The 14114-nt window shown below is 38.4% G+C and overlaps 2 protein-coding genes across 5 annotated transcripts; both read left to right on the top strand.

Annotated features, from left to right (window-relative positions):
* Positions 1 to 756: 756 nt before the first annotated feature.
* On the top strand, positions 757 to 5035 carry LOC135584826 (uncharacterized). Of its 4 annotated transcripts, none has more exons than XR_010486731.1 (4): positions 757 to 1465; positions 2941 to 3186; positions 3283 to 3443; positions 3786 to 3920. XR_010486731.1 is itself a non-coding variant. In XM_065107777.1 (4 exons), exons 1-3 carry the CDS (start codon positions 767 to 769, stop codon positions 3441 to 3443), a joined length of 1077 nt encoding a protein of 358 aa, XP_064963849.1. In that variant the 5' UTR covers positions 757 to 766; the 3' UTR covers positions 4897 to 5035. The 4 variants fall into 4 exon arrangements, 3 of the variants coding, with proteins under 3 accessions (XP_064963849.1, XP_064963850.1, XP_064963848.1); XM_065107777.1 differs by lacking the exon at positions 3786 to 3920 and adding an exon at positions 4897 to 5035 and having other exon boundaries at positions 3312 to 3443; XM_065107778.1 differs by having other exon boundaries at positions 3312 to 3443.
* LOC135612048 (WD-40 repeat-containing protein MSI1-like) lies at positions 4008 to 12527 on the top strand. The gene is made up of 6 exons (XM_065107775.1): positions 4008 to 4382; positions 4897 to 5223; positions 6289 to 6438; positions 10351 to 10475; positions 10574 to 10669; positions 12144 to 12527. Exons 1-6 carry the CDS (start codon positions 4008 to 4010, stop codon positions 12361 to 12363), a joined length of 1293 nt encoding a protein of 430 aa, XP_064963847.1. The 3' UTR covers positions 12364 to 12527.
* Positions 12528 to 14114: the final 1587 nt, after the last annotated feature.

Below are 14114 nucleotides of genomic sequence, written 5' to 3'. Positions count from 1 at the left end.
TTTGAGGGCGGGAAAAGTATTTTTGTTTTCAAAAATAAAAATAAAAACAAAAGCTAGATATTGAGAGCTAATTATATATTACCTCATATAGTTAGTCACCTTTAATATTCCGATATTTATATTTTAAAAAGTTATATTGATATTTCTATTGATATTAGTTTTACTAACAAAAATACGAAAACAAAGGATAAAAAAAGTAAAATTAACATTCCGATGGTGGAGGATGACGACACCATTGGCGCCAATGTCAACGTAGTTGCCGAGCGACTCTTTCGTCGCTCTGCATTTACGTCGGTGCTTGGTTGCTACGAAATCAAAGTTCACTACCGAAGCCATCGCGAGCAATCGTGAGGGCTCTAGTCGACGGACAAGTGACTAACGATGACATTGTCCTACACTATGGACGAGTGGTAGTGGTGGTTGAGGAGGCAGGTGGCAAAGAGGGGCACGGTGCTAACAAGGGTGGTGCGTATCTTCGAGTCTTGTTTTGATAAGCGATGGATCTCCGTGATGACTTTGGCAACAGGCTTTGATTCCACGGTGACGAAATGCCGACGTAGATGTAGAGTGGTGAAAGAGTTGCTCGGCAACTATGTCAGCGTCCGTCACCACTGCAATGTTAATTTTTTCTCTTTATTTTTATATTTTTATTGATAAAACTAATGTTGTTAAGATAAATAGATAATTAGCCAAGACGTCAATAATATATAATTAGCCAAGATATTAACGATGGACGCAAGCATGAACTTCCTTTTGGACGGTGGAGATGACTCTACGTTTCCCGTTTCCTGTCTTCTCGCCACTCCCGCCCGTCCTCGCCTCCTCTCTCCACCGCCGCCTCTCCATCCCTTCTCGCTCCTCCTCCTCCTCCTCTCCGACGCCACTATTCTCTTCCGACCACCGGCCGCCTCTCTTCCTCCGCCCCCCGGCCTTCGCCGCATCTCGCACCGACCTCCATGACTTCCGCCGTTGGGCAGAATCCCTCGCCCTCGCCGCCGGGCCCCGACTCTCCGCCTCCGACGGCGGCCCCGACGCCGCCCTCCTCCGTCGCGAGCTCGCGTGGTTGGTCGAGGACGCAACCGTCGCCGCTGCCTCCGAGTCCGGCGTCGGCGAGGAGCTCCGTCTCAGGGTCGAGCTGGAGGAGCTCTACCGCCTGTGGAAGGCGAGGATCGAGGAGAGGCGGCCGTTCCAGTACATCGTGGGGTGCGAGCATTGGAGGGACCTGGTCTTGGTGGTGAAAGAGGGGGTTTTGATCCCGAGGCCGGAGACTGAGATGGTGGTGGATTTGGTCGCGGAGGTGGAGGGGTTCGAGAAGGGCTTGTGGGCCGATTTGGGAACGGGAAGCGGCGCCATTGCTGTGGGAATTGGGAGGATGTTGCAGGAGGGAGGGAGAGTGTTTGCTACGGACTTGAGTCCGGTCGCATTGGAGGTCGCAAGGCTTAACGTGGAGAGGTATGAGTTAAAGGTCAGTTTTTTCAAGATTGATTATTCATTCATTTGTGGTATGATATTTGGATTCCTAATCCATAAAAAAGTTGTTTTTCACCATTTGGCTGTTAAATCAAGCAGAAAGATCGAGTTATTAGGAATCTTATGGGAGAAAGATCAATATGAGTTAGTCTTGGATTAATTCTTCTGTAATTAGTTGGTAGATTTTTTTATGACTGAAACTTATATGGCATTGTGAACAGAATTTGCAGGTATTACATTTCTTGTTCTTCTTCCTACTTCAATTGTCTTAGCTATCAGCACTTTATTCATGTGATCTTGTTTTTATTTCTTGAACTACTAATGTCTGATCAAACACCCTAATCGTTAAATATTATGGGGATATTATCAAAAAAGGGTGGAGTTTGATGCAAACTGGTATCCTAAGATAAGGATATGCAACATTTTTTGATGACTGAATAGGGAAGAAATCAAGCTTAGATTAATTGATGTCTGAAGTTTCATACATTAATGATGGCAGAGTAGAGAGTTCCAAATTCAGGATCTTTCTCTGCATGTATTTCTTGGGAAACAAAGTATAGTGGTCCACATTTCCTCAGCTATTCTAAATTGGAGGCTGTTGTAGATCTTCTTTAAATTAGTATATCATACTTCTCTCGACAATCTATACGCTGGACTCTATGATTATATGTTTCCTATTTACAATCTATATGCTGGACTCTATGATTGTGCCTGTGATGATTCATTGGCAAATTGAACTTTGCTGTTATTTTCGAAATTGGAGGCTGTTGTAGATCTTCTTTAAATTAGTATATCATACTTCTCTCGACAATCTATACGCTGGACTCTATGATTATATGTTTCCTATTTACAATCTATACACTGGACTCTATGATTGTATTTGCCTGTGATGATTCATTGGGAAATTGAACTTTGCTGTTATTTTCGAAATTGGAAGCTGTTGTAAATCTTCTTTAAATTAGTATATCATGCTTCTCTCGACGATCTATACGCTGGACTCTCTGATTATATGTTTCCTATTTGCAATATTTTAGCATATTGCCCAATGTTAACCTGGTATATTTATGTTATAGACAGCCAAAACTAATATGTAACTTGTGCTGATTGCGCTAGCAACACTAAGTTTTTATGCTAGTCAATGTTTCTGTGCATCATTGGACACAGGATTATATATCCTGTACTAGAAAGTTCTAATCTCCTACTTTTCTCGACATATATGGTTTATGTTTTTAACTAGCCCAGTCTGTAGTAATACAATGATCTGGATGTTAATATGATTCATGGCAGCAAAACCAGTTCATTTGCTTAAGAGGCAAACATTATAGAGCTTTTTATTGTTTGTCTGATTGGAGGCACAAGTTAAGCATACTCATGCATTTTCTTAGTAAATCTCTGCATCTTGATCTGTATAATTGTCTGCAAGATATCATCATTTTGTCCTTACCCAATATATTGCTTCTTTCCATTTAGGACAAGATTGAGTTAAGGCGGGGTTCTTGGTTTGAACCTCTGCGAGATGTTGAAGGAAAACTTATGGGTTTGGTAAGTAATCCTCCATACATTCCTAGTAGCCATATTCCGGGATTACAAGCTGAAGTCGGTCAACATGAGCCAAAGCTCGCTCTAGATGGAGGTGAGGCAGGCATGGATCATCTTGTCCATCTCTGTGAAGGCTCTGCCTCGGCACTCAAATCTGGTGGTTTCTTTGCTTTCGAGGTAATGCATCTGCTATAAGTTTTCCTCCTTGGTTTGTTCTGTATGTGCTCTAACTAGTGGTAGTAGTAAAAGATTTCAACTTGGTTTCATGATCAGAATCATTTTGGTGAAAATTTCTGTCACAGACAAATGGTGATGAGCAATCCGAGTTTCTTGCGGATTTAATGAGCATAAAGTTGGGGAACTTCTTCCACAACATAAAGATGATATCGGACTTTGCAGGAATCCAACGATTTGTGACTGGATTCCGCAGATGAGTATGTCTAGAGAAAACTCGGCTTTCAGATCGAAGAACATAGAGGCCAATTTCTACTCTTATCGTTTATTGTACTTTTGTTTCTTTATCCACATTACAAACAATCATATCTGTTATTCCAATCCTTTATAAATTATGCTGTCAAATTTTCATGTATTTTATGAGTTTGATTGAATCAATTTGTGAGTAATAGTTTTTCAAGATTTGATACTCGCAATACACAAAACAAACGAAAATTTCACATTATTCATCAAAATAAATCATTCTAATCCGTATCTATTGGACATCTAATTTGAATTCATACTCATTTAGTCTAACATGATTATGATTTATATGTTGTTAGGATCGGAATCAGAGTCGATCTTGTGTACGGATCTGTACTAACTTTATCGGGTCAGCTTTTGTGTGGGTATGAATCCGATCAGCGGCCGTAATTGTGGAGCGTGGCTTCTCACTTAAGAAGTATCGGATTCGGATTTAGAACATATTTGGATCCGACCCGGCACCATCTTGCTTTCTTCCCTTCCGATACTTTGCCGTTCTACCGTCTCTCCTCTCTATATATATGAGAGAGGAGGGGATGCAAGAGGACGTGATGGGGAAGGGGGAGGAAGAGTTGCGGGGGGCGATGGTGGGGCGGGTCATAAACGAGGAGTACAAGATATGGAAGAAGAACACGCCCTTCCTGTACGACATGCTGATCTCACACGCCCTCGAGTGGCCTTCCCTCACCGTGCAGTGGCTCCCCGGCCGCGAGGAACCCGCCGGGAAGGACTACTCCGTCCAGAAGATGATCCTCGGCACCCACACCTCCGACGACGAGCCCAATTACCTCATGCTTGCCGAAGTCCGGCTTCCCCTCGAGGACGCCGAGTACGACGCCCGCCAGTTCGACGGCGAGCGCGGCGATGCCGACAGCTTCGGCGGACCCGGCGGCAAGGTTGCTTCCGATCGATCTCTTTTTCCCTCTCGGCCCTAATATTTGGTCCCTTCTTCTTTTATCTTCTTGTGATTATCCGTGCTTTAGGTTAAAGTCGTTGCTAACAAAAAAAAAAAAGTTATCTTTTCTCTTCTTTAACTTGAAATGTTTTGGTTTCCAAGACATGTCTAAGTTTGCAATGATTACGGACTTCTAAATCTTGGTAAGCCTCGTGATATCTTTTTATTCTTGTTTGAGAAAGTGGTCTTGAAGAATCTGTTTGATCATGCTTTAAGTATGTCTTAGTTTTCATAGTAGTTCTTTAACAATGCTTCTTCTTGAACCCTGAATACATGCTTTTATGGTAACATGATTGACAGCATACCACTGTTTGCTCTCAACAGATGTCTCAAGAAATCTAAAATTATGATTTATTCCTAAGGGATATCTGATAACTTGGTATGGTAGGATCCCTTCTATGGTGCATGAGGGTCCTAAGATTCTATTAACTCGCGATGCTTGTGACTATGTCCAGGTGCGAATAGTTCAGCAAATAAATCATGATGGAGAGGTTCACCGAGCTCGCTACATGCCACAAAATCCTTCTATAATTGCAACAAAGACAGTCAAAGCGGAGGTCTATGTTTTTGACTCTAGCACACATCCATTAAAACCTCCATTATATGGTGCATGCAACCCTGATTTGAGGTTGAGCGGTCATCTCTCTGAAGGATATGGTTTATCCTGGAGCCAGTTTAAGCAAGGACATCTGCTGAGTGGTTCTGATGATGCTCAAATATGCTTGTGGGATATTAATGCTACTCCTGAAAATAAGGCCCTTGATGCTCTTCATATTTTTAAGGTGACAGTCTTAAGGGTTTTCATAATTACTTTTTTTTTTTCCTGTGCTTGCTTTTTGGTTCAGTTTATTTTCATATTTTAACTTGTCTTTCCTTTTGATTATTTTGTTTATGAGCAAATTTTTTGGATGAGAGGAACTTAAAATATGCTACATGGGCCATATGGGTTGGGTAATTTGGATGTAGACTGCACAAGTAAGAATTTGTCAGTAAAATAGTTGTCGCAATGCTTGGTTGATATAAATGTCTGTAAGAGCATCGGATGCAAGTTATAGAAGTGCATATTAAGCAACTTTTGGTTTCATTTTAGTGTTTGCTTAGTATCTTATCCATGCGTTTGAGATGGTAATTGCTCCTTATTACAAAGCTTATCTCTTTCCTCTTATTTGAGGTTTCTCAACTCGGGTAAATGTCAGAGCAGTTTTTTTTGTTAGCATGAGCTGTATCAGATCTCATAACTTATTCCCTCACTAGCTGGTCTATTAGATATTTCTTTGCTAAAGTCTGCATTGACCTGGGAATTACATTGAGCACCAACTGTATATGGTCAACGTGGCTAATTATATTAGAACTCACTTCTGTGTATCTTTTCTATAACACACCTCATTTACTTGGCAAACAAAGCAAGCATGAGAACAGATAACTAACATAAATTATGGAGGTACAAATAAATATGTAGGAGGAACCTAGGTCACATGTGGCTGATGAAACTAGTGAAGCTTTCCATTTTTGCTAGAATATGTTGCTCTGAGTTTCTTCAGTGTCAAATTTCTTGGATTAAGGGTGGGACATGGTAGAATTGTGAGGTTGCTTCCATGTAACCTATCTATTTAGGTTTCAGACTTTGAAGCAACCTCTTCAATTTAGTTCTGTGATTGTCAACTAGTCCCTAAAACCTGCATTTGCAGGACACTAGTGGATTTGTGATTGGTCTATTAAGCTATATATCCAATTTTTAGAACTCCAAAAAAACACATCCAACTTATTTTAATTGAGAACCTCTGTTATGGCCTACTGTTAACAATGAATGCTGACTGCTAGGCTTACTACTATACCCTGCATGTTAGGTACATGATGGTGTTGTTGAGGATGTTGCTTGGCACTTGAAGCATGAAGACCATTTTGGTTCAGTTGGTGGTGATCGTCGTCTATGCTATTGGGATGTGAGGACACCAAGAAACAAGCCAGTTACATCTGTTATTGCTCATCAAGGTGATGTGAGTATATTGATCCACAAGGCTGCTACTTGATTTTTTTTTCTCAGAAATTACCAACATTTAACTTCTTGGCTACAAAATGCTTGGTTTTGTTATCTGCTCAGTTTGATGGTTTATTCTTGTGTGTAGCATTAAGTCTTCACTTGCTGAATCAATTTAAAAACTAGTTTTCTAGCTCATAAAATATTCCAAATGTGTTTGTACACAAATTTTCCTTAGATAATCATCTACATATGCAAGTAATGATATGCTCGTGGAAGTTATTGGGATTTATTTCTCCAGTTCATGGTGTATGATGACCATGCTGACATAGCAGTGCCAGCAGTATGAACTTAAAAAGAGGGAGAGGGAGAGGGAGAAAGGAGGCAGAAATATAGGAAGAGAGGAGAGAAGAACAGTAAAAGTCAAGTTCTGGCAGTGAATGAGTGACCTCTCCATCAATATATAAAACTGGCCAGGTTGACATGTGTCATTCCTGTGGGTAAGAATTTTATTTTGTTTGAGAGACAGGTTTTATTCAAGAAGAGGAGTTAAACCCATATACCAATGCTAAAGTTGCTTTTTACTGTTTACGTGAGTTCTCTTTTCAGCTTACTTCCCAATTTAGAGAGTTCTAATTGCTGCCAGAATAGTGTTTTACCCCAATCAAGCTGCACATTTTTTATGTTTGAATCGATGTTGTAGAACGTCACTTGAATCCACATTCTACTGTGAGTTTTATGAATGGAATTCAATACTTGATTTGTTTGGCAGTATGCAGGAAGTGGCTTTTGAACATTGTTTTTGTTCACTTACGAATTTATGTAGGCCTCTTTTTCACTAACTTGATCATGGCTTTGAAATCAAGCACAAAGAGATGCACCACTATTCTGTTCCCACTTGGAACCAGACATACCCGAAGTTGAAATATGATGGAGAACCTTATATAATACAGATATAGATTTAGTTTGTTTGTCTCTAACTTTGGCATCATTTTCTGGAGTATCTAAGCTGATTTTCGAGTATTGACAAAGTCTTACTTGCAACATTTCATATGTTATATTCTTTGTGGCTGGAATATATTGGTTTACATTTTTTTAATTAGAATTCTGTTTCTGTTAATTATTTTTCTGGGCATAGTATAATGAACTTCAGTATACTTTGGTTGTCCATCATGAGCAATTTGAGTACTTAGACACCCTGGTTAATTGTCTGAACCAAGGTTCGTCGTACCGTACTGTACCGGCGTTTCGACCTGGGCTCGGTACCGATACGGTACGGTATACCGCTCGGTACACCCAGGTGTACCGAGCGGTACACTCACGTGTACCGAGCACTGTACACTGCTACAGTGTTACTGTACACTGCTACAGTGCTCGGTACGGTACGGGGCGGTCCGCGTACCGCTGGCCTGTCGGACCGGTATGTACCGCCCGTACCGGGCGGTACAGTCCGGTACGGCAAACCTTGGTCTGAACCCATCTGGTTATTTTCCTGGGACATCCTTGTATGAGTAATGCAAACATGTTTAAGACTTCTCCTAGACTATCAGATGTGCTGACTTCTTTTGGAGGTTATTGTGCTTGATTTTCATCTTTATCATTAGCTTCCCATTGTTTCTGGTTAATTGAGGCTGATAATGCCATTGTAAGGTTTTTTTTTTGGTCTCTGAAAACGTTTTCTGCAAAAACTTATCAAGTAACAAAAAAGCCTTAATTGTCTGTCATCTCCTTTTTTCTCGTACCATGGACCTGTCCTCAAGGTTCGTAATACCGTACCGTACCAGTGTTTTGACCTAGGCTCGGTACCGGTACAGTACGGTGTACCGAGCGGTACACCCAGGTGTGCCGAGTACTGTAGCTCTACTACAATGTACTGCTACAGTATACTGTTACAGTGCACTCGAACCGGTAACAAGTGGTCCGCGTACCGGCAACCTGTCGGACCGGTATGTACCGCCCGTACCAGGCGGTACAGTCGGTATTGCAGACCATGCCTGTCCTGATTATTTCCTCCACAGATTCAGACTAACCTGCTTGCCCAGACTCTAAGCTGATGTTGCAAGAATATGGGGGAAGTGAGTCAATAGATAAATCATTTTTTTTTTTGGTTGGAGCTGGATACAGTTACTTAAACATGTTCACATGCCTACATTATTTTATCTGAAATTTGAAATCTTCTAGATTTATGGTTTACTTTCCTGTATCCAGATTTCTTAGTTTTGAAATTTGTCACAAAGTGTTAAATCTAATTATATCAATTCAAACAGTCATCGAGAAACATTTTACCTGGTTGATTGTTTTGGAGTTGTATTTTTTTTCTCATCTTTTCGTTTTCTTTACATATTTGTTTTAAAGTTTTCCTTTTCAAGAATATAAATAATATGTTTGGTTGGGGACTTTATCTTTTGTTGTTGATACATCCAGTTCAAGTAATCTTACGTTCATGGTATGCAATTTCATATCGTACCGGAGTTTCGACGTTCACTCGATACGATACGAAATTGTATACCGAGCGGTATACCGTTCGGTGTATATATGTATGTTATATATATATATATATATATATATATATATATATATATATATATATATAAGGCGACATCACCTTTTATAAAATATTTATATATAAATATTTATATATTTTTTATTTTTTATTTTTGTTCCGCCCGATAATGGATGGTCCGTGTACCGGTAAACTGATGGACCGGTACGTATCACCCGTATCGGACAGTATTATTCGAAATTACATACCTTGCTTACGTTATTATCTATCTAAAATATTTTATTATTTTGTGTTAATAAATTCATATGTTACCTAAAATAATTATAAATATGAATTTTCAGATATTTGATCTTTATTCCATCTGTCCTCATCATTAGTCAGGAATGTTTATGACTTTATGAATGCCAGTATTGATGCATTTCAGTATTTTTCTAAAATTATCCTCACCTATTAGAGAGGGAAATATTTATGTGCTTGTTTGTTGGTTATGCTGCTTTAAAGCCAATAAAAGTTATGCTTTGTTTTTGTTTTGAATATTAGATGATTGATTAGGAGATGATTTGGCAATCAAAAGTGAGTTAGAGAGCTACTTGGTCGACGGTTGAAATTATATTGCTCAAGTAGGGGGCCTTCCATGTTCCCTGCCGTTTCTCAAATTTATGCTTGGCACTTCATATGCTCATTACTTGATGGCAGTTGATGTACGTCGTTTTCAAAATTTAAGTTGTAATTGAGATGTTTAAAATGTGCTAGATGAGCAGCCATTTAATGTTAAACATGTAAAAGATCTTGTTTCTTAAGATAAATGATTGCAACTTCTCAGTTCTTCTTGCTTTAAAATGCACACATAGAGAGTCCTACAATTTGGAAGAGTTTGATGATGAAGATGACTGCAAATTCTTAATCATGTTCATATTTCTTTAGTAATCTGCATCTCGGACATTCTCACTGTGTTAGAACCAATATCCTGGTTAAATGTTTCTTTTTGCCAAGAATCGTCATCAAGAATGTTTTACTTTACATGCATTGAATATTGTCTGAAGTTGTGCAAATAATTACTCGAATATTTTGCTCAGCATTTTTAAAGACTATATTAAAACAATCTTTAAGCACATTAATTGATGAAGGCATGTAGTATTAGTTTTGTGGAGACAACAGATTGTTGATTTTTCTTGATGAGCCTGAATTCAAATTCATCCTTGCCAGATGCCTGATCTCTTTAATGATGGACACGACCATTATCCATTTAGTCCGAGGCGCTACCTCCTTTTGTGAATGCAATCTCTTTCTTCTGCTGTCTTGAATTAGAATTACAGTTTCACATTCTTACCTCAGATCAGTTGTTATCTATTTCACAGTTATTAAATTAGTTGGGCTTGCAAGCCACAAGAATCGAGGACTGACTTTTAAAGCATGGTCCTGTGGCAGGTTACCTGCTTGGCATTCAACCCCTTCAATGAATGGGTCGTGGCAACAGGCTCTGCTGATAAAACTGTCAAGTTATTTGACCTTCGTAAACTTGAAAATGCTGTATACACATTGGACTGGCACAAGTAAGCCACCTTTTACTGTGTTATTACTTAAATCAGTTCTTCTACTTGTTAAAACTTGAAATCTTAAACTGTTGTTCACATTGTTGTATTATGACTAGAGAGCAAGTTTTCCAAGTTGGTTGGAGTACAAAAAACGAGACTATTCTTGCATCTTCTTGTATTGGTAGGAGGCTCATGGTGTGGGATCTTAGCAGGTATTCTTTGAAGGCTTTGATAAATGTTCACCTTGTACAATTTGACTGAATCTTTTGTTTGTGCAGTTATGATGTATTTTTTGGTTGTTTAATTTGCTAATGATTTCCCTTGTTTGCTGGCCTTAATCAATGGAGCATAAAGTTCTGTAGCATTATTAGATGGTTATGCTCATGTGGCCCCTTGATCATTCTCATAAATATCTAGTTTTTATGGAAAGTAATGTTGTAAAACTTCAATGCATTAATGGATTAACTGAAGTTTAATTAATAAATCAATGGTGTATTAAATTTCTAGATTGGAGGTATTCTTTTCTTTTGTTTGATAGGTTATGTTAAATATGTGGCTCGGTGCTATCATTTTAATTAGGGACAGTCATTTTTTATTTTAGTTTTTGGAGTAAAGCTACAGTGCCTCATAACTCATTTATAAGAAAAAGTGGGAAAGATAAAGAAACCAAGGTGGTAATAACCAGCAATTGCCAGCCCAAGCCTTCTCAGCACTAAGCAGTTTGGCAAAATCTTGAGTTCATATGGATGATGAGTTTCTGTTTCACATATTTCATGTGCATTGCATGATGAGAAGGTGCTGCCGGAGTTGGATCAATCTTTTACTCTAAACAATGGAGGCTTCAGATCCAAAGATGTGCAAGCAATCATATTTCTCAGTCAATGTCCACTGAGTCATTGAGTTGATACAGTCTTAATTGAGCTCAAAATAGTAAAGATAAGATTTCATGTCATATAAGAAGCCCTTGTAGTAGTGAAATCTAATAATTAGTATTTAAGCTTTAACAAAACACTACGAGTATCATGTATGATTGAAGAGAAGCTTTTGGACTAGGGTAAAGTTGCTCTCGTTTGAACTGGGTGTCAAGGTGTTTCCGAGCCTCTCTGTTTGTAGAGGTGATGTATGTGATTCAACTGAATTCAGAATTTATCCTTGGTATTTAATATCTTTAAAATTGCAGTGACGTAATAAAGTAGGATTTGATTTACTTTTTTCTTCAACACTGAAGCATCTCTCTGTAGCCTTTTCAACTCTCTTTATGTTGTCATGCTTGACATCTGCCTTGCAAGTCGAACATCTATCTCATGACAATTATTTTTACAGTCCATAGCTTAAAATAAGTTCCATACAGAAATAAAAGGATTTCCAAGGCTCCTGGCAATTATCTGACATCTGCAAACTATCGGGACGAGTACAACATAGAATAAACAGTTACTTTAAAATTCCTTTTGCTTTTGTATACTTGTGGCATCATGTTATGTTGAATTCACTGTCATGTGATATGCTTGCTTTGAATAGTTTTGTCTGATGAAATAATCGACCTATTAACTCGATAGGTTTAGAATCATGCGACTCAAAATGCTTAAAACTAGTTAATGATATCACATCCATCAGATACTTGTATGCTAATTTAAGTCTTCTCTTATGATGTTCGACTAAATTGTGAGTGTTGTAACATACAAACAGGTACAACGACGAACAAACGCCAGAAGATGCAGATGAAGGCCCAGCATCATTGCTGTTCATCCATGGTGGTCACACAAGCAAGATACCAGATTTCTCTTGGAATCCCTGTGAGGATTGGGTCATTGCCAGTGTTGCCGAAGACAACATACTTCAGATATGGCAGATGGCAGAAAGCATGTACCTTGATGAAGATGGTTTGCCAGGAAACGAATCTCCTTAAGCCTCTTAGATCACACATCCACCATCTGAAATCAGTAACCATGTCGAAAAGGACTGGTAAATTATAGACCAACATTGCCTGCCTCTTATTTGTAACTGCAGTCAGTGTTTGTTTCTTTGTATTTGTATCTCTGCCTTTGATATATATTAGATCTCTTTGTGGTATCAGCTCTTCTCTATGGAATGGGTATGCTTATTATTTTGCTTCATGACTTTGCTGCTGCTGGTGGAATTAATAGAAGAACATGTTATATATGGAAATAGGTAAATCACATGGTACATCCACCAAATCCGAACGGAAACGTACCAAACGATATTGTAACCCTTGAATCACAACCCATTAGAAAAACAAAATAAAAATTTTAAATCAAAGGCTTTGTTCGTTCTAACAGAAAATGTTAGAAAACCACATAGAGCATAAAGGAAAAAACCACGTAGCGGAAAATAAAAACAGAAATTAATTTTTTAAAAAAAATAGATTTATCAAATCATCATGCGAACATCGAGAGCAAAAAATTTTAAAAGCGACAAAATCGTATCCCCAAATCTATATATCTTAAGGAAAATTGTATATCCCCAAATCTACATATCTTAGTTCATGGATCGAAGATTATGCTCCTCATGTTCTTTCCTCGTATTCGTGTACCACCACACCGCAGCAACAAGGAGGGATCGATCCCTCTTGTTGTCCCCTCTTGCTGTCCTCTTGAAGGAGGTGGCGGCAATATAGGTCTAACTTATCATCCCTTTAAGCTCGAACTTTTATATATAGAGAGTCCTCTTTATTTACCCTAATGGATCATGTTTTAATGGGTATTGAATCTCTATCCAATTATCCTAGCTTAATGGATATTGGATCCTCATCCAATAATCACTCGAAGCCCTATTGGGCCTCATCAAATGGATCCAATAAAACATAAGCTTATTGGATATCTTATATCCACTCCTATATTCGTCACGTTGTCCTTCATATATGTATAACCCTTTAAGCCTAATACCGAGTTGGTCATGAGTTGCACTTGTCAGAACTCTTTCCGACTTAGTGAATTATTATCCTCATAATAATTCACTTAACTCATCGATTATAAACGTACTAGACCACTACGTCATAATCCTCATATAATACATAGGGATCTAATCCATTGGATTTGTCTGTCCTCAGTTACCGTGTATCTATAGTCCCTCGTTCATTTAATATCTTAGAGATCATATACTGGGTATGGTGCTTTCATGCATATATGAAATTCATCCAAGTCTCATTTTAATTGGATTCTCACAAAGAATTCCTTCTCTCAATCTGAATCTTGCGCTTATCGGATTCATCACGATTCGATTAATCCTAGCAAGAGATTTTCTTAAGTGAGAATATATGAAATATTCCTCTTATGATACCGAGAGTGAAAAATCCTCTATTGACATCTAATTGCCTTTATAAGGTTGGCTGACGTTCCCACTGACAATTTGTATTAGATTTAGAACTTCCAAACTTATAAATCTTGTATAAAAGAACGAAGCACTCAAACAAAACATCATTGGTATCTTAAGTCTAAGAACCAGATACACAACTAGGATTATGAAATCGCTATCTAACGATAAGGTATCAATAACCATCAAATATTTCGTAAGCAGATCATTCAGTGAACTCATTCTCTACTAAACACTTGCACTATATCCCTAATGTCCCCATATAAGCAAGATTAATTGTCTTCATCATATGAACGGATATATAACACATCAATTTGTCCAATTATC

Source organism: Musa acuminata, chromosome BXJ2-5 (genome assembly GCF_036884655.1).
Source record: "Musa acuminata AAA Group cultivar baxijiao chromosome BXJ2-5, Cavendish_Baxijiao_AAA, whole genome shotgun sequence".
Classification (NCBI taxonomy): Eukaryota; Viridiplantae; Streptophyta; class Magnoliopsida; order Zingiberales; family Musaceae; genus Musa; species Musa acuminata.
The sequence above is the reverse complement of the archived record's forward strand: the minus strand, read 5'-3'. Positions and strand labels throughout refer to the sequence as shown.